The sequence below is a fragment of the Leptopilina boulardi genome, unplaced genomic scaffold (assembly GCF_019393585.1).
Source record: "Leptopilina boulardi isolate dan_hultmark-lab unplaced genomic scaffold, ZJU_Lbou_2.1 LbouV2_325, whole genome shotgun sequence".
Classification (NCBI taxonomy): domain Eukaryota; kingdom Metazoa; phylum Arthropoda; class Insecta; order Hymenoptera; family Figitidae; genus Leptopilina; species Leptopilina boulardi.
The window spans coordinates 3937167-3958353 of NW_026137891.1; the positions used below are offsets into that span (position 1 = coordinate 3937167).

The window sequence follows — 21187 nt, forward strand, 5'->3', positions numbered from 1 at the left end:
GAGAAAATCATCGTTTCACATTCCGGATAATAATTATTGAAAGATTTGTGAGACAGGTTAATTCTCTTTTTTATTGTTTTGTTAGTTTTTTTGTGACTATAAAAGAGAGCTTCAAGCAACACTTTTTCATTATTTTTTCCAATTGGCATTCATTACCTTCTTTAACTATTTTTTATGTTTTAATTTAATTTTTTTTCTTTGTATTATTGTCACTTTCACAAAAAAAAAAAAAAAAAAAAATTTTTTTTGTTAAAAGCCTGCTCCTTCTCTTCAAAATATTAAAAAAAGCCGCCTTGTCTTTTTCTACGCATACCATAATTTTTTTTTTAAATTCACTTTTTTGTGAGTAAGTCTGTGTTTTGAGCATATTTCAAAATGACTGAGTTGGTTTTTTTTATATATACAATAGTCATATGTGTTTTCAATTTATTTTCATTATAAAAAAAAAAAACACTTAAGATTCTTTTATTAAGAAGCTATAATTAGCCATGTGCAAAGTAAGGTTACAGTATTTTGACATTGCACCGAGTTTTGTATGATGAAACGACGTAATTTTGAAAAAAAAAAAATTGGTAAACAAAAGAAAAACAATAAATCCTGGTTTATTTTATAAGAAAATAAAAAAAAAATGGGTTATTTTTCCGTTTAATTTACAACAAATAAAAGAAAGTGTTTTGCGTTCATGTTAATCAAGAATTTGTATTTTCAAGATCTTTTAAAAATTATTTGCAAATTTCTTTTTTTAATGACAAAACGAAAGATTTGTTTAAAAATGAAAAACCAATTTTTGTTTAAATACCAATTCTTGATTTTAATCACTATAAATATATATATATATATAATAATGTTGTTTGATTTGTGTTCTGTTCAACAATTATTTTATTTTTATGACTTAATTGTTATGCGAGTAGCTTAGTGTAATATCCAAATGTATCTTACCTTAAACACTGGCCATATGTAAGACGTTCATTTTAATGTAATAAAGGTCAATTTTACTATGAAAAAAAAAAATGTAATTTTTCTTCTCTGATATTCCCAATTTTTTCTTTAATTAAAAATTAGTTAATATAAATTTTTTAAAAAGATATCAATTTTATTATAAAAATATTTGAATTCATAAAAAAAGGCGGGAAAATAGGGGTGGAAATTTGAATAGAAAAAAATTTCCCATGATGCTCTGAACAGTGCTGCCACCTTATTAAATGTGGAGTTCCATTTGGTTTTTTTTTTCAGAGTGTATATGAATGCGATGAATGCAAGCAACATGCAACCGACGCCGGGGTTTGAGAACTTGGGAGAAGAGGAAAGTGCTGAACCTACCTCGCCTTACCTCACCCCGCAATAGAGACCCATATTGTGCCGGTGTGTGGTGCGGTTGTGTTTGAAGGCAAGAGAGACTCGTCATTCTCCTTTCCTTTCACAAGTTTGTCCGTTGGGCTGTGGTGTGTTACTCTCTGCGCACGATCGTTTTCAGCGAACTCCGGAGTTTGGTTCGCACACCTTGGGGCGCCTGCTTTACATGAATTTGGTCCATTGGGGTGACAACATATACCCCCGTGAAAACGCGCCACCACCCCAAAGCATCGAATATATTACCAACAGCTACAGTTGGAAACTCAATCTGGACCACGACAGAATGAATCTTGATTAGTGTGACATTTCTCGAACGGTTAATTGTTGGATACCGTACGACGCTGCTGTGTTTTCCCAGGCGAAGCTGCGTGTGTGAGGTTATAATACCAACTTCTTTCTCTGTTGAAGATTAACTGGAATTTTCCAAATAAGAATAGAAAAAGTGATATTTAACAGTATTTTGTGAAAATTTCCCGCGTGTTACAATATTATCGGTGTTTAATCGTGAAAGTATTGGATTTAACCTTGTTTTTTTTTTTTTTTAACACACTGGGTCAGGGGGGCGTTAAGTGTTGAATAATTTGGAAGTTTTATTTTTTTGGTGACCGGAAGTACGAAAAGTAGTGTCATGACTTTTATTTCAAAGTGACTTAAGTGGAGTGACCTTGTGGGAGAAACGTCAAGGGAAGGAATCGAAGATGCTGTCTAGGAACGGAGAAGTTTCCCGGAATAGGTGAGTTTTTTTCTTGTTCATTTTAATAATATAACCTAGATTTATCTTGATCGCACAACTCTTTCGTCATATGTAATTATTTTTCTCTCGTGTGGTATTTCTATTCGGTTTGCATAGTATCATTGCGTGTTTATGCGAAAATTTTATATAGACAAAGGTGAGAATTCGCAACTGGTGAACGCAGTTTGTAGTAATCCTATATACTTTCTGACAATTAAATGTTTATTGCGAAAGGATTTAATTAATAATGTGCGTTGAGAAATTTTAAATGCAATACAAATGTCACTTTTTTTTCGGTTTCTCGAGAGCAAAGTATTTTTATTTGATTTTAATTTGAGGTTATTGCTTCTTGTGATTGTTGTTTTATTGTAACAAATGACATTTTAACTGGGTTTTCTTTTTGACTTCTTTTTCTTTTAATTAAATTATTTTTCTTTTTGTTATACTTGTCGGGGGAGAAGTATTCTTAACCCTTTATTGTTAGTCTACTTTGTTTTGTTTATTTTGTTTTTGTATTATGAGTAACAATCTCTTGTATAATTAAAACTAGAACCGTATTCTTTATTTTTATAATTCTGATTTCAAAGATCTTTTTTACTGCTGATTAAATTATCATTTTTTTATGCAAAATTTTTAAATCCTTGTTTTAATAATTTATTTCATTAAATAATAATAATAATAATTTATTTAATTAAAAAAAAATTTTCCTACCACTATTTCTTAAAGTTAAATTATTAAATTTTAATTGTTAAATTAAATTATTAAAATAACATTTTAAAAAAAGGTTATAAACTTTATCTTCTTGTTTTATTATGGTACTGAATTTTTTTTGTTTGCATTTTTTAATGGCCATAACTTTATTATTCATTCTCATCATCCACATAAAGTTTCGTATTTGAAAAGGGAAGTAAAATATGTAAATTTATGATTAGTGATCAAATTTTTACGTGTTCAGTAGATTAAGTGAAACGTGTAAAAAAAAAAAAAAATTTCTCACATATAAAAAGTTCTTAGCTATATAATCTATAGTATTCTATCACTTGAGATTACTTCCTTGAGAACTTGTAAGACGCTGTTAAAATTTTTAATGAATTTATGTAATTTTAATTTCTGTAGCTATATGTAATTTGATTTATTTTGAAAGGAATTTTTTACAAGACGTGATATGAGCCAAAAGTTTTGAACGTTCAAATGAACAAAATATTTTTTTTAATCTATAAATTATTATAAATTATAACGACAATGTAAAATAAAACAGTAAATTAAACAATTATTAAATTAATAACTTCTTTTTAGATATTTAAAACAATATTTTGTAATAAAATTCATACTTAATGCGAAAAAAATTTTGTTCATTTGAACGTTCAAAACTTTTGGCTCATGACGTGATAAATAATTAAATTTCGCATCAAACGTTATTTTATTATTATTATTATTATTATTATTATTATTATTATTGTTATTATTATCTAAATCTAATATTTTAGAGATATAAATATTTTATGAGATTTTTCATCCTAAAAAAAAAAAATTAATCGGTAGTATTTTTTTCCGAAAAAAATATATTTAAAAAAAAAAAAAAAATTCAAAATACGGAAGGAAATTAAAATGAAAAATAATATCTGAATCTCAATGAAAGAGGCTCTTAAAGTTTGAACACTCCTCGTATTGTAACTGGTTGTTATACCACAGTTATAATTACTTTTATGAACAGCGACAATTTCACTTTACGAAAGTGACGTAACCATTGTTCCGACTTTGAGAGAGGAGGTTTAATGACAGCTTCAAAACCTCTCGAACTTTTAGGACATTTGTGATCAAAATTTTCCCGACGAAAATTGAAAAGGTCCCATATTTAATGAAGTAAAATTTAATTAATTTAATTTTCGAAAATATATGTTACTATATATGAAATTTTGTCGTATGAGAAAACTTTTCAAATAGTATTGTTTTTGAATAAAAGAAAAAAAAAGTTTAGTCAGTAGATTCTATGAGAAAAAGCGTTGGACACTGGTTTTTTAAAAAAAAAAACGAGTTTTAGTTTTGTATTCTCGCTCTTTGAAATTATACATTTTTCGCAATAATCTCGTTATAGGCGCATGGTAAAATCCGCTTCTTTCTAGGCGAGTAATTTATTACTTGACGTAATAAAAGAGTCCGAAATTTTTTTCTACGAGTGAATTTCAAGTTTTCTTCTCTTTTCTAGTGGCTCATTAAATACAATTGTTGGATATTTGTGTGTGTTTTTTTTTCCTCTTTCTTCGTGGAAAGAACATTATCTCGCATGGGAAAGTTTTACCAAAACTTTTTAAAAAAAATAATGTGACTTTTTTATTATTATTATTTTAATGGATATAATTTTTTCCCTTTTCATAAAGAATTATTTTTTTGTATATAGTTCACATGTGTGTACTTCTTGAAGTTTTGTAAAACTTTTTCTATAAAATAATGGTGTTTTTTTTTGTTTGAAATATTTTTATAAAAGGTTGGTTTTTTCTTTGACCTAAAATATTAAGATTTGTGGCTTTTCTTCTGATTTTTGTCTTTTCCTTGAAATTCTTTAACTTTTGTGTATGTGACTCTTGTGTATGGGACGAGTTGAGATAACGGTTAACCTAACGCTTCTGCCTTGTACTGTCGAGTACAGTATTATAAGGAGGGACAAGATACGCGCTTACACGTGCGAGTACAATCTACATGTACAGACAACTTGGTCACGTAGAACGTATGTACTACATACATATATCCATGAAGCATCGATGTCTAGTATATATCAGAAATGTATATCGTCGATGCAGACACTACCATCGTTTATAGTCCGGAAATGGAATCCATACAATCACATGTCAATCTTCACCTATTCATATAGTATTAGAAATGATGATAAATTTATATAGTATAGGAAATTTTAATTTTTATTATATAAATTTAAACTCGCGAGGAATATTAATTTTTTAAAAATATGGTTATTAAAAGTACTTTATTGATCGAAAAGAAAAAGAAGATTATATAAAAACAATATTATTCTTAAAATTGAGAAAATATATATTATTAATGTAATCCCATATATTTTTTTACTAAATTAAAAATAAATATTTCTCTCACTTTGATTTTACATATTTTATTAACATAAATTTTGAATTAACAAATTTATCATTCTGAAACTAATGGAAAATGAAACAATAAAGTAAATGCATTTTACTAAATTATTAATCATTTGTATAAATAATAAATAAAATTTAATCGGTTTTTTGTTTTTGCATCGAATTAAATATTAAATAACTACAATATTTCTTGATAAATCGAAATTATACTAATAGGAATAATTTATTTTCGTAAAAATTATTATTTTCTACTGTAGAAATTATTAATTTTCTATTATAGGTGAAGGGACAAATAAATAATTGAATTCCGTTTTCTAAATATTAGTAAATTGTTAATTTAGTCTGTATTAAGATATTGCAAAAATTTAGTTATTCTTTACTATATGAATATCGTAACATTTTTTTGATCTATTGTATATAAGATAGAGTCTTAAGCTATATGGGATAAGCTTATTATGATTTTCTCTTTTATAGAAAAATATGCGCTAGTGTATAGAAGAGAGACGATAAAATTAGAAAAACATGTTTCGCTGTTACAGCAAAAAGGGTTGAAAGCACGTACACGTTTCACAATTTAAGAGACACGTACATTTTTCGACACAAAGTGTGCGCGCCTAGTCGTAGACTCATAAATGACTCGAATATATGTATATGTATATATAGAACCAGAAAGCAGGATTTTCAATTAGTCTACCACTCTCTTGCATTTATACGTGTTCGCGAAGTTGAGAGAGAGAGAGAGAGAGAGAGAGAGAGAGAGAGAGAGAGAGAGAGAGAGAGAGAGAGAGAGAAAAGAGAAAATAAAAGACAACATGAACTATCCTCATCACCGTGAATCCGCAAGTCTAAGGCTTTCGACATGCTCATAATCTTTTAATTTCCCATGCATGGAACGTATAATCGTTATAGTACTTCAAAGTTTTCCATTTTACGTACAAAGAGGATAGGATATGCGCGCGCGAGAACTAAATCCAAGAATTATCCTAAAATGGCTTTAAAAGCTCATAAAAAAATTCCCTTTTTTTTGTATTTATGTAAAAAAATGTTATATTAAATCTACGATTAAAAAAACCTTATAATTTTTAATTATTTATGTATATATAATAATTAAACATGGGTTTTTTTTAATCGCAAAAAAATAACATTTTTTTAAAATTATTCTCATTTTTTTATAAAAATGTTAATTTTACATTTTTAGTTTTGTATATTTATTTATATACAAAAGAATTATTATCACTACACCGAGAGAAATATTTGATTGTCATTTGTTTGAGAAAAATAAAATTTATTTGAAACAAATAAAAAATATATTTGTCTCAGAGCGTAATAAATTTTTGTTGTTTTAAATTTAAAAAAAATTATTTAAATATTTTATTTAGCGCAAACAAAAAAAAATCATTAGTTAAAATTTTCATTTTAAATAATTTCCTATAATTATTTTTTAGATAAATTTTTATTTTTCGAATTAACATTTGACAGAATTTTTTTGTAAACAAATTTTTACTTGACTGAATTTTTATATATCGAATTTTTATTACACAGAATTCTTAAGACGCCGAATTTTTATTTGTCCGAAATTGCAAATGGCCGAACAAACAATCGATTTCGGCGTGATGTTTAAAAATTCACCAATCAAATGATTATCAAGGAAATCATGATTGGTGGATTTTAAAAATTGCGCCGAAATCGATTGTTTGTTCGGCCATTTGCAATTTCGGACAAATAAAAATTCGGCGTTTTAAGAATTCTACGAAATAAAAACTCGGTGCCTAAAAATTCTGTTAATTAAAATTTTGTTTGAAAAGAAATTCGGACAAATGTTAATTCGAAAAATGAAAATTCGTTTCAAAAATAATTGAATAAAATTGTTGAAAATGAAAATTCTAACTAATGATTTTTATGGGATAATCATGCGCTTCAAAGAAATTATTTCAAATACAGTTTATTTAGTTAAAAAAAAAATTATTTGGTTAAAGTAAATATTTATTTAGTTCAATAATAGTTATATTTATTTATGCCTTTCGGCTTTGAACGAATTTCCAGTACATATAAAAAAAATTTATAATATAATATATTTAGATTAAATTAAATTAATATTAAAGCATTAAAACATTGAACAGAAATTTAAAAATAGATACAAATTTAAAATTTAAATTCTCTTTCAATATATATTATAGTTGAATAATCGATTATTTGAATCAAATAAATATTTTATTTTTAAATAAATTTTATTTATAAATAAAATATTTCTCTGGGTGTATATATAACCCCTATTCGTTTCTCCAAAATTCTAATTTTTTTTAATTAATTAACATGAAATTAGTTTTAAAATAATTTAAAATTATTTAATTCTAATCGAATTTTGTATTCTGGAATGCGCGTGTAGGAATTTCTCGAGATAATATATATATATATATAAAATTAAATATTAAACCGAGTTTCGCTAAGTATTCTCTGTAACTTTATGTTAAATCCACATTGAATTAGCAGTATATTAAATTCGACGTAAAAATATTGAAAATTCATATTGCATATATATATATATAGTGAAAAAGAATAATGTTGATATAAAGAATAATGTAGATGGGAAAAACGACAGTTGATTTCACGGTCTTTTCAGTAGAAAGTAAATCACTTAGATTAGGCTTTGCACTTGGAATACTTTTGCCGTAGGACGAATCGGCTATGTCAGTATGCAAGACACGTTTTACGCTCGAAGCAACGTGATGTAGAAAGCCGTTCGACGAGATAGATTTTTATATTCTAATTGGAATTTCATTCTCTTAAAAATAGCGCATTTATAACATCTCGCGTTGAATGAACTATAGAATATTGTGCAAAGAAAAAAATTTACATATATAATATTTCTAATTGTAAAACTAATTTAAATATATAATTTCTAAAGAATTATTTTGACAATAATCTGATATCAAAATAAATTCCATTTTTTTTTTTTTTTTTTTTTGCAAATAAGTGAACTTTCACTGATTCTCATTTGACTTTCACTGCGAAATTTATTTATAATATTTGTCATAAAATTTTAAGTTTCTAATTAATTTCAAGATAAAAATATATTATTTTGAATATTGAAAATTATAAATTTGCATAATTCATATGTTGGATTTGAAAAAGTATTTTTTATTTTGAAAGGGAAGAAAAAAAAAGCTTGGTTTTGACTTATTTACGGGTAATATTTTATTCAAAATTTTAGTTTAGACTTCGGGACACACGCGAGCTTGGAAAATGTACAAATTTTCTAGTTTTATGTGAAGAGTCATTTAAAAATGACGTTCAACTCCCAAATGTGCAATGTCGTCATTTGTAAATGTCTCTTATACACTTTTCCAGACATTTTTCTCCATCAATTTTCATAAACATCGCGCAAGCTTTTTTTATTTTCTCATGTTACGTTTCTTGTTTCACAATATAAGGTGAATTTTCCCGCTTTTTGTAATCTTGCATCAATTTCTTTTTTTTTTTGTGTAAACAGTTGAGTTTCATTTTTCACTTTTAATTATTAAAGCTCGGATTTAATATTATTAATTATTAATTATTATTTAATACTAGTTTTTAATTGATGAATATATAAAGTTATGAATTATTGATAATTATTAAATTATTCGTTGACAAATTAATTTATATTATTTAGGTTATTTAATGTCATGCAACCGGACATAAATTACTCTCAGAGCGAGAAAGTATATAACGTATGTCGACCTAGAGAAACGGATTTCGTAATCTCTTTTTATCACAATAGGCTTGTGTAGGTGGTCTATTACGCGAGCTTGAAATTGATCTAATCTTCTTGGTCGCGTGTTCTTCATGTTCTGAATGCGTTGAAATAAACAAGTTTTTTTTTTTACTTTATTTGATTCAAGTATAAAAATTTTGCGGATTATTTTCTATATTTTTCTTTAATTAAAATTAATTTGTGAAATTAATTTATTATTTAAAATTCGTGTTTAATTATTCAATAGAATATTGTGTAAAATATTCAAAACGTCTCTCGCTGTCTATATATACGATACTAGAACAAGAGAAAGAACACATGGTAGAATAAATTTCGCGTGTTCTGACACAATGAAAAAACGAAGAGTTCAATCGATTGAATTTTCTTTCACTATACGAAACTGACCACCAGTGAAATATATTCTCTATGGCAAAATTCGCCTTTATTCCTCTCGGTTTGAGTCGAAGTATTGTATTTTATATGCTTTGTGATTTTACGCGAAACCAACGTCTGAAAATATATATATGTATATTCTCTCCATTTCAGAGAAGCAAAAAATAAAATAGCTTTAATCACAGAGGCGCGTGTAATGTTACATAATTTTTCTTTGAGGAAAAATTTCTTCTAATTAAAAAAATTCTATTTTACTTTTTATGACAAAAATAGATTAAAATTATAGGCACAATATAAACGATTATTTTAAAAATTATACATAATTGAAAAGTAATTTTTTTAAAATTATTTTTCGTCCAATCAGTAAAGAATTTGAAAAAAAAAATATATTCAGAGGTTGATATCAAATTTCTTTTGTATGTTAAATTGTGTCAAAGCTTCTCTCTCTTCTATATATGACTCTATAGAAATTTTTAGAATAAAAATGTTCATCTTAATCACATATATATTTCGTGTCATCGATATGGGACATCACGCGCGTAACATTTTTGCATACGACATCCATTGCATACACAATTTCGTATATATTTTCGATATTGATGCATTTCCAAATCATTCACACAAAACATTTCTCTGAATTTCGGCTGAATATTTTTATTTATGTTTTTTTTGGGGGGGTATTAAATTTATATAACGTTATAGGCATATATAAAATTTGTTGACCAGTATATTTTTCAATATTTACTCATGTTTTTGAAACTATAAAAAATGTTTACATATTTACACTGAGTTTAACATTATATGAACAGAGTATAGGAATATTTGTAAATTTTTCGACAGTATAATTAAAGTGAGCTAATACATTTTTTTTGGATCTAGTTTTGAAAAATAAATTATTCCTTTGTTTTTAAATATGAGATATTATTCTTTTTGAATCTTTATAATTTGCAATTAGTTTCTTTTTACTTTAATATGTGTTCTTAACTGCCAAGCCGGTAGCAAAGTAATAAGGCAGCGGAAGAGCACAAATGACCAGGGACATTTGTGAGAAATATCTTCTTCTTCTTGGATTCAGGCTGGCTCTCCGTAATCATCGTAATGAAATTTAAACTGTCGGGGTTTCTCGGCATTAAACTGCACTGGCAGTGCTTATTCACTTTCATATATATATATATATATATATATATATATATATATATATATATATATATATATATATATATACGTATATATATAGAACACGTTTATTCTACCCACATGCTAACATTCCCGTTTAACATTCTCATGGATTCTATATACCTAGATGAATTTCCCAAGGGAGTTGGTAGTAGGCTCGTTTCGATAATCCTGCTTACCGAAAACTCAGCTTTACTCGGGTTGCTAGGATCAGTTCTACACTATGCGTTTCGGGAAAGTTATGGTGGGTGTTCAAGCGTAGATAACGGATTCAAGATTTGCGTCAAAATTCTCCAGAGGAAATCAGAAATTCATATTTTATTCCCTCTCTCTTTCTCTCTCTCGCTTCTCTTCACTTTCTTCTTCATGTTTAGATATTCTCTTGAAAAGTTTTCCCTTTAAAGAGGTAAAATTAAGATTTAAATTGATTGCTTTAGATTATATTCTGAAGGAACTGATTTACTCCAACTGATAAATTATTAAATATTCATACTGTGTTACTAACAAAGTAACACTTCACAAAAAATTTGGTTGCGCAATATTGCCGCAACTTTGCACGGCAAAATTGCCACAAGCTTCAAATGTCCCACCTGACCCAAGTTTGCATGCTAAGCTCACCGAAATATTCCAGTGTAAGGTTACTGTATGATTGCACAATAAGATTATCGCAAGATTACCCAGTAAGCACACTCTAAATCTGAATCAGTGAAAATTTCTATTAATTCAAATCAGTGGCTCAGTTTTCTTTAATTCACCAGTGGAATTTCACTGGGAATCAGTAAAAACCACTGATTCTCAGTGAAATTCCACTGATGAATTAAAGAAAACTGAGCCACTGATTTGAATTCAGTGAAATTTTCACTGATTCAGATTTAGAGTGCATGCAGTAAACTTACACTGCAATCTTTCGGTAAGCTTTCCATGCAAGCTTGGGTCAGGTGGGACATTTGAAGCTTGCTGCAAGTTTGCCGTGAAAGGTTGGCAATATTGCGCGGCAAGCTTGCCGCAAGGTTGCTGCAAACTAACGTGCTATCTGGGATATGTTTTTAGGTTCCAAAAATAAAAACGTATTTGACAACAGAAATGGTACTGCCAACTTAAATAATAGCCCTAAATTTTAAAACATAAAATTAATCATTATCCATTCCATTTATAATTTTATTATTAAAGCAAACATTTTATTAATTTATTGGTTAAAATAGCTATATATATGCATTTGTGGATGAATATATCTGTAGTTTTTCGAATCGAAGATTCTTTCCAATTCAACTAAGTGCTCCTACTTCTTATAAACAGCATTATTGACTGTCTTCAGAATTTGCAAGTAATTCAATATTCTCCTGGAAAGTTCCCACAGGTACTCAAGTAATTGCTATTCTGCAAAAATGCAAATATAGACATTATAAAGACAAAAATAGAAGATTTATTGACGTGACGGTATATATATATATATATATATATATAAGCTTGACATGGGAATCATTTTTGTTTTTCATGTCTCATATTGGAAAATGGATTATATTTTCTCATATTACAATATGAATATATATTTTCAAATATCTATATATCGTTTTGAAATTATCTTTAATTAACTTTAAGAGCATTTTGGGAAAATTGAGATTCTTTTTAGATTTGTATGCTTTATGAGGAAACTAAGTGATTAATGCTTGTTTCAACTTTCTCCCTACTCTTCTCTCATTCAACTAATATTCACCCAAGTTTGTCATATAAATCGCTCTAGAGCAGACGACTCCATATTCACTAACAGCTAATAAACGTTGGCATAGCTCGATAATTAGACAATGACACTTGCTATGTATGTTCCACTTAAGTACTATAATTATAATTTGATTGGCTGATCAGCTTCTAGTACTTCACTTAAACTTTAATTAAGTTTACTGTTAGCGAACGTTGCTGAAGGCTTAAGTTTCCATCTCTGAAGTTTAGGCAAATGCAATGCATTTGGCTTCCTATATATATATATCTATCTATCTCGCTGTAAATGAAACATTCATTGTAAATTCAAATTTACTATAAAGTTCGTTTTATAATGAGAGCATATGTGCTTCTCTCAGGGAAAATATTTTGCATTATTGATGATGAAGAGAGAAGCGCGTGAATTGCACTCGGGAAAATTGGAAATATGATACGGATCGTCGAAACTGTTTTTGGTTTGAGTTTAAATTTATTTTTCACCATTATTATCCTTAATATACGAATTATGAAAATTCTCGTTTAAAATCTTGAGAATTTATCATATTTATTTTTCCTCTATTCCATTGTATGGGTTTTTCATGTTTTAAATGTCAGAGACAAAAAAAAAAACTGGAAAACTCAATAATTGTACCGCTATCATTGATGACGTGACATGTTTCTATGGAAAAAAAAGAATGGCATGTTTGGAGTGGCTCACTTTGTCTGCGCTATAGACAAAACCGGTTCTAAAGAAGAGTATATACTTGAGTGTAAAGAGAGAATTCACCTAGACGCCCTCTCTTGTAGTTCAAACTTTTTCCTCTGTTTTTTTTCCACTAAAAAAAAAAAGAGTAAAAAAAACACTTTCTGTTATTTCAGAAAATGACTTTTCAATATATAAATGAGAGTTACATTGAGACAAGTGTATTATATTATTGCTTTCTGGGAATTGATACTATTTTAGTATTATATGTCATGTTTCTCAAGCAGAATAGTTAGTAGTTTCTACCACAGGGAAGTGGAGAGAAGCGCTTACCATAATACGTGCAACTGCTCTTATAACTACAGTAAAACATTAAGTACTTACTCAATTTCCGCTTAAATGTACCCACAGAGGAAATGCACACTCTAATCTCTAATGATTATGCTCATACTACCTTACAAGAGTTCAAAGCTTCCTCCCCTGTATAAGAGGATGGAAAATGCACAATATTTGGATAATTAAAAGATTTGCTGCCTTTTTTTTAAACTCATTGCAAAAGTAATTTTCCTTTTTTAATGTAAAAATGATGACTAGGGAAAAAGTATACTGGCTTAATATAAAAAGCTGGTTAGTGCTTTTCTCAGCTTGTCCTTATGAGTTGACGGTTTTCCTTACTCTGCCGTAAAAAGCGTTGCGAATAGACGGCTCTTCCTGTCCTAAGAGGCTCTTTCACATCATGATGATGAAAGAGTCTTCTTTCATATATGTGAGTTTAAAAGGATGGAAAAAAGCACAGACGGGTATATCATTAAGAAAAACAGTGCAGTGATTTTTGAAAACAAAAAATTATGATACAAATACTCCAAATTCTTCAATGTTGATCGAATTGGTTTTTATTGATTTTATTTTCGAAATGATAAATTCTTTCAATTACAGAACATTGACTGTTTGTTTGTTTCATTTAGAGAAATGTTTCTATTTATTATTCGGGCGGATGTTTGTTTTGCATTTTTCGATTTTTCTAGGTATATATATAAAGATGATTTCTGATTGGAGGGGTTGCTCTTTTCCGTGACTGTTTACGTTATGAGAGTGACAGCTTCATCTCTGTTCCGGAAGGGTGATGTTCCTTTTGTGTCAAGGGAATCGAAAGCACCACCAACCCACGCTTAATTTTCCCCTGTGTGCACTCGTCTTTGAACCTTTAGCAGTCGATATATGTGCAGTTCAATTTCAATCCTCTTCAATGTTGTGTGTGTTGCGTTTGTATTGTCCAGTGTCTGGTCACAATAGTTTGTATGTATATATATACGGTTACAGGAAAATACCATTGTGCACTTCCAATGAATTTATACTCAATGCCAGCAAAAATATTCTGGATAAACTTTTCATATAAAATGGTCTTATAAATGTTATTTTCAAATCGTTGGCAATGTATATATTTCTTTACTTATTGAAATGGTAGTAGCATTGATATTATTGATCGTTGCAAAGGATTTCATTTTGTCAGATATATATTAAAAAATAGGTTTAATTTAAATCGAGGAAATGGAAATCAGTTTATCATAAATCTTGTGTATATAAACTTGAAAATTGTATGAATACCCTTCACAACTTGACTACTTTGTGAAGTGACGTTCCCAACTCGAAAGCTCATTTCGTCCAAGTTTTGCAGTGAATCGACTTGAGTTGCTCGTAAAAAAGGAAGGTTTTATGGTTTACCAAGTCCAGAGTTTCATTGACACTATTTCGAGTTTTCGTATAATCAATATAGAGAACTAATGGTATTGTTGAAAAAAGTAGTATAAGTTTAACGATTTTGTGACGAGTCATTAGGTCATGATGACTGTTTAAGCAGTTAGGATATATATAGTTTTGGCACAAGGTTCAAGTCGTAACGAACATCTGTTACCCACAACCAAAGAGCCTTCGGTAGGACTTTCGTAGTTTGCAGCAGCTTCGATAACGACAGGTTTACCCGTTGATATTCACTCGATGTCGCTAACCCTTCTCCCATCGGAAACCAATTTTGCTGAACTATCTGAAAGTGATTGACAGTCGAGGGTGAACTTATAAGGAAATGTGTATACACGATCCTATTAGCGATATGAATCGTTTTTGATACTTATTGAAATTTAGATGACGTAAAAATCTACTTGGAAATATCCATAAATATGGAATATATTCCTTTTGTTATGCTTGCAGTGACAAATTTTTTACAACCTTCACTTTTTTACGTCTGGTAGTAAAAACGAGATGAAAAGAATTCAGCATCCGAAAATGCATTCGTGTCTTGGAAAAATGCTTCAGGGCAAGGGAATATTGAAATATTCTAGAATTAGAATGCGTTTGCTTTGCGTGACTTTTGGGCTAGGTATTCGCATATAAAATAGAATCTGTTTTCTTAGTGTGCGGTTTCGTCATTGTTGAAATTCAGTGAGTTTTGTTAGGAGTAATATTGTTGCGAACACGTCAGGTGCCGGAACGTTACGGCTTGCGGAGACGAGATACGAGAGGGAATGGACCATAACCGTTTTCACGTTCAACAAAACGTATGGGCTTTATTGTCTCCCTTCATCGCACGTTTTCTGTTTCTCTCACTTCCCCTTCTCTCTATATACACCCACACCCTCTTCCCTGTCTCTCTCTCTCTCTCTTTCTCCCTTGTTTCCTCCCGTCTCTGTTCCTCTTGGTGAGCGCAGCGTTAAAATCGATTCACCAGGCAGTGCTAGACGCCGGGAGTTTCTCCGGGAGGCACGTATAGCTTCTGAAATTCCCTAAAGTGATAACTTCGTCAAGGGAGGAGGACCTAGTTCGTGATGTAACCCATTATGCGTTTTAATTGCATCCATTATGGAAACTCCATTGTCCTGGACCAAGGTGACATGTTATGGTGCCGAGTTTTCGCACGTGCAATCTAGTAGCGCTTCTCTCATGCGATGATATTTCCCTCTCTCTTTCTCGGGATTTAGTTCACTTTCTTGTTCTAGGTCTGGCTATCTGATCTCTATTTCTTCTCATCTATTTTGTCTATATATAGTAGACATAATTCCCTTGGGTGACATATAGTGACGTAGCTAATAACATTATACTGCTCGCTCAAGAAACGATCCATCCAGAACTCCTCCTTATGCCCCCTTTCATTACAAGGACGCGCGGCTTAATTAATCTTCGCAAGGGTCGCGTAAATTAATTAGAAGGATTCTTCTTGAAATTGCTCTATTTTACCACCGGATCTAGTTCCCTCCGACTTTATCTTTGAATCCCGCATCAAATCCACCACTACCACCCGCATCTAGATTTCCCGTAATTGGTCCACCGGGTTCTTTGACTTGGATTCAAAATCACTTCAAAGCGTGAGTCAGTGTTGTCTTAACTAATCAGAAATTCATTGAAATTAATTAAACGAATTCTAAAGATTGTTTTATATTCGAATTTGTTAAAACTTTTGTAAGAAATAGGATGAGATTCTTCTTTTTGAGAATGTGAGGTCAGCCAATATTGAGAGGAAATAGATTTACAAGAGGATTGTGTGTTAGCTTTGATGCTATCCAGACAGACGAAAATATCCAATTTTGATTCTGGAGAGGCTTGATCCAATTCTTATCTGTCTCTTCTAAAACAAACTCATTCTGAGACTAGACGTCTCATTAGTATCTTCTCACTTTTCGGTCTTTATTTGTTTCTCTCCTTCTGTGAAACAGAAATTTTTTTTTTCAGTTAAAGCGGGTCAAAAGTTTAGTCATGTTTCTTGTTAATCCAGAAACTGCTATTCCACAATTAAGTAAAGTTTACCTATTAGATGGTTTATGTTTAATGACTTGTTTAGAATGCCTGGCTTGCTAAAGCCGGATCAAGTGAGTTTGTGTTGTAAGTTATGATGAGTTATAGATTTGAATTGCATGGTAAATTCAATATTGAAGATAGAATATCCTTTTTTTCTTTTTCTCCCCATTTGGCCAATAAAACGCCAATAATTGAAAGATTTCATTTTCCTGTAACAGAAGCACAAACACGCAGTGAGGGTGTATAACGCTTCCTCAAATGACATGCGAAATGAAATTTTTTTTCCTTCCTTTTTCTGGTTATATCTCTCCCCTTGGAGCAGGTGCACAACTGGTAATACCGTCCCCTTGGAGATAGAATTTTCCGCTTAAGCTCGCACACTCCAAAGATCAAGTTCTTGTAGACGTTAATCCGCTCGCCGTCGTAATCGACGTCGTTTCGTTTCCAAGGTGTTCTTTAACTGCAAATAGAAACGATTCTATGAACGACACTAGAGTTCGTGGTTATGGTTTGAAATTGTTACAAATGTCACACACTGCGGTGCGAGACTAGATATTCCCATATCGATAAAATTGTATGAGAAAAAAAAATGAACTAAAGAGGTCAAATAATAATGTTTGGCAAATATTTTTTTTTAGGAAAAAATTAACAGAGTAGAAAATCGATCCATTAAGGTAAATAAAAGCGAATGCACAAGAGGGAACTTGTTTCGAGTTAATTGCTGCGTCATTCATTCGTTTGAAAGAAGATTCGTGAAGCGAAATTAATGGAGCTTTCTTCCTCAACACCTTTTAATTGTTTCACCTTTGACTGAACTTCTTTTATTATGCGAAAATATCTCTACTGATGTTTTCCTTTGTACACATTTTCTTTTGTTGGCAATTCCTGTAACAAAGGATCTTCATTAGCTTTAAAGTGCTTTAATGTCATTTTCTCTTTTTTTTTGCATTGTAAAAGCTTTATCACTTTATTATTGGATTTGCTTGGGATTAGATTATCAGTCATTATTGGACTCTTTTGTATTTTAAATAGGGACGAGAGGGATATATGTATAGGGAAAAGTGTTTTAACACAAATCCCATAAACCCTTTGATTTCTGCTTGTATATATGAATTGAGTGGCTTGTGGAATCATTTGACCAAGCTTCGTCATTTTATCGTATTTCGCAGCTGTCCTACGTACATTGTTGACTGAATTGTATGGCATGCAGTGCATGTATGGATAGGAAGGATATAATGGCCACTGGACCTCGATTGTGGGGGATGGGAACATGGATTATGGACGATCCTTCCTCTTCCTTCCATTGTGTATATGACCGTAACATCGAAATTTTGATGTGAGAGATTCATATATAGGTATATATATATATATTTCTCGGAGGTATAATATAAAGATATTGTCGAACCATTACATTGATAAGAATTGATCGTTTTTGAAAATTTATGCTAAAATTGCGTGGAAAGAAAGAAGCGAATCAATGTTGATACATTTATATATGTATATACATATTGAATATGCAAAATTGAACATAAAAAGAAGCATGCTTGAAAATTGAATATCGTTGCGGAATTTCGCGAAAATCCATTGGCAATTTTCTTTTTTAAAATATCACCAGCTTTTCTCGTATAAACGATAAAACTCGAACTAATTGAACCTCATCCTCTAAAAACTGCGCTTCCTGTGAATAATGAAATTATCCTCTATTTAATTAAAATGGTAGATCTCATGAGAAATTAATTTTGACAATTCCTTGTCTAGTTTTGTTTGAATATTTTCTTCGTTTTCTAATTAATTTAATATCAGGAATTTTTCATTATTTTATATATTTTATCATTTTTTATAATATGCAAAATATTAATCTGATAGGAATTTGTGCTTTTATTAAAGTATTGATTTTTCAGATAGTGGGGAAGCATAATTCTTTCATAAAAATCATTATAATTTTCATTTTAAAGGATTTTATTAAATATAATTATTTTTTAGACGAATTCGAATTAGAATTTAATAAAAATTCTTCTTAAACTAATTATTGACTAATCAGAAATTGTCAAGAAAATCGTGATTGGTGAATTTTAAAAATCGCGCTAATATCTTTGTTCGGCCATTTGCAATTTCGGACAATTAAAAATTCGGCGCTTTTAGACTTCTGAGGAATAAAAAATATGAGCCAAAAGTTCTGAATCGTTCAAATGAACAAAATATTTTTTTCAATCTATAAATTATTAAAAATTATAATGTCAATGTAAAATAAAATAGTTAATTAAACAAATATTAAATTAACAACTTCTTTTTAAATATTTAAAACAATATTTTGTAATAAAATTCGTACTTAAAGAAGTTGCAAAATAAATTTTGTTCATTTGAACGTTCAAAACTTTTGACTCATTAAAAAATAACACCTAAAATTTCTGTTAATTAAAAATACGTTTAAAAAGAAATTCTTTTAAATACTAATTCGAAAAATGAAAATTCGTTTGCAAAATAAATTATCTAATAAAATTTTTCCAAATGAAAATTTTAACTAATAATTTTTATGGTATAAAATTATTTCTATTAAAAATTTATATTTTGAATATAAGTTTTCAAATAACACGAATTATTTTACTAAAGTGATTTTTTTTTAAAATTTTATCCCTTTTTCTACGACTATTATCGAAATTAAAATTATGTTTTTTCTGATGCAATGAAAACTTTATTTAATTCAAGAAATTATTTAGATTGCTTTTTTTATTCATTTTTGCGCAATAAAAAAAAAGTATATACGAAATGTAATTACATTGATCGCGAAGCAAGATTTGTGGGAATAACGACACTTTCTCGTAAATTGGATAAAAGCGGAATTAAAATGATACCTTCTTTACAAGGCTCTCAAGAATTTTACACTTTTAGATCGCGTTTCTTTTGAAACCGACATTGTAGAAATAACAACTTTTATAAAAGAGTATGAACTTTATAATCTAGAACGATTCTGTTTCTTTAAGTTTCGCATATATATTTTTTTTATTACATTACGTAAAAAAAAAAAGTTGCCAATTGTGAAATAAAAATAAAACTAATATTTATTGTATTAAAAATGCACTCGAAAAATGAAAGAAAATTGTTATTGTGATGCAAACGATGTGATAAATTGAAAAATACATCTCAGTTTATAAAAAGAAAAATTGTTTCAGCTTTTCTTATATATTTATCAGTTTAAATTTACCGTTTTATTATTTGTATATGAGATGAAAATCTTTCCCTTGTGGCACACACACGAAAATTTATAGGAATATGAAAATTTATATTCCTATACCTTCAATTCACAATTTAAAAGTTTCATTGCGCAAAATGATAAATATTTTAAAATGAAAAATTATTACCGCGGTATAGTATACCTATAAATAAAAATTGATAATGGAGTAAATAGAATTTTAAATTCAATAATTTTTCTCTCCAATTTATATATTGTTAGGTTTCCGAGGATTAATAATTTCACTTTAATGCTTGCTCTCGCTTTATTATACATAAATTTGGTTGAAAATCGTAATGGTTTATATAAAGAGGGCCGGTGAGGGGGAAAAGGAGTCTCAGATATTACAACACACAGGGGTTATTGCTGCTTAAATAATGGTTTCAATTTCCAAGTAACGAAACACCTTGAAGGTATATCACCTAGCATTATAACCCTCCCAACACCTTATTAAGAAGAAAATCCGATATCCTTTTTCCTCCTCTTTCGCCTCTGCTTCCATTATCGATAAAACGAGGGTCCGTTTCTTTCGCGAGCGCAAAAATCTTTTCTTTTCTTCGCATTTTGCGCGCAAGAAAAAGTAATTACTTAGGAGGCGCTACTATACCTCTTTTAGCTTTCAAGATTTAGTATTGGACATTTTTAAACCGTATGGTTTAAAACTCTTGTTTATATTGTTTTTTGTTTTTTTTTTTTTATATTTTGTTTACTCGCGTATATATATATTTAAGAGAAAAGGAACATTAAAGTTTTTATGTTTCTTTTCTTAACCTCTTTTTATTTCTCCTTCGAATGTAATGTCATAAATCTAAAACAACTCTCATGAAGAGAAAAGACCCGATTCTTCATTAGTTTTTTATGTTTGTAATTATTAGGTAAAAATTGTTTTTTGTAATTATTCAATGGTAAAATAATTTGTTTTTTTTTGTTACAGGTGAGTCGTTGTAACATTTTATTGTTCGAGGATCACGTGAGTAAAAGTCTGTTAAAAAAAACAAACATCACACTCCAATAGGGAACCTTTAAAAAATTTTTTTAGGTTATGTGATTTTTGAAGTAAAAATACTCACAATTATATTCTTAATACAAAACATTTGTCTGCAATTTGACAAATTCGAAACAACCTAAAATTTTTTTTGACGAAAGGTCCCTTTTCTCGTTGAGCGTCACAAATTTTGAATTAGAAATTTAATAAGAGTTTGTTTATTTTTAAATCTTTATGATAATCAGGATTCTTATGCAGAGGTTTAAAGTGCACATTTTAATACCCGACATATTCTAAAAG

At 29.2% G+C, this 21187-nt stretch overlaps 1 protein-coding gene across 1 annotated transcript in view; it reads left to right on the top strand.

Moving 5' to 3' along the window:
* Positions 1-1239: 1239 nt before the first annotated feature.
* LOC127284651 (cadherin-87A) overlaps positions 1240-21187 on the top strand; it is a 92823-nt gene continuing 72875 nt past the window's right edge. The window contains exon 1 of the mRNA XM_051310200.1: positions 1240-2086. Within this exon, the coding sequence (XP_051166157.1) occupies positions 2052-2086 (35 nt within the window). The 5' untranslated portion in view covers positions 1240-2051. The remainder of the gene's footprint in view (positions 2087-21187) is intronic.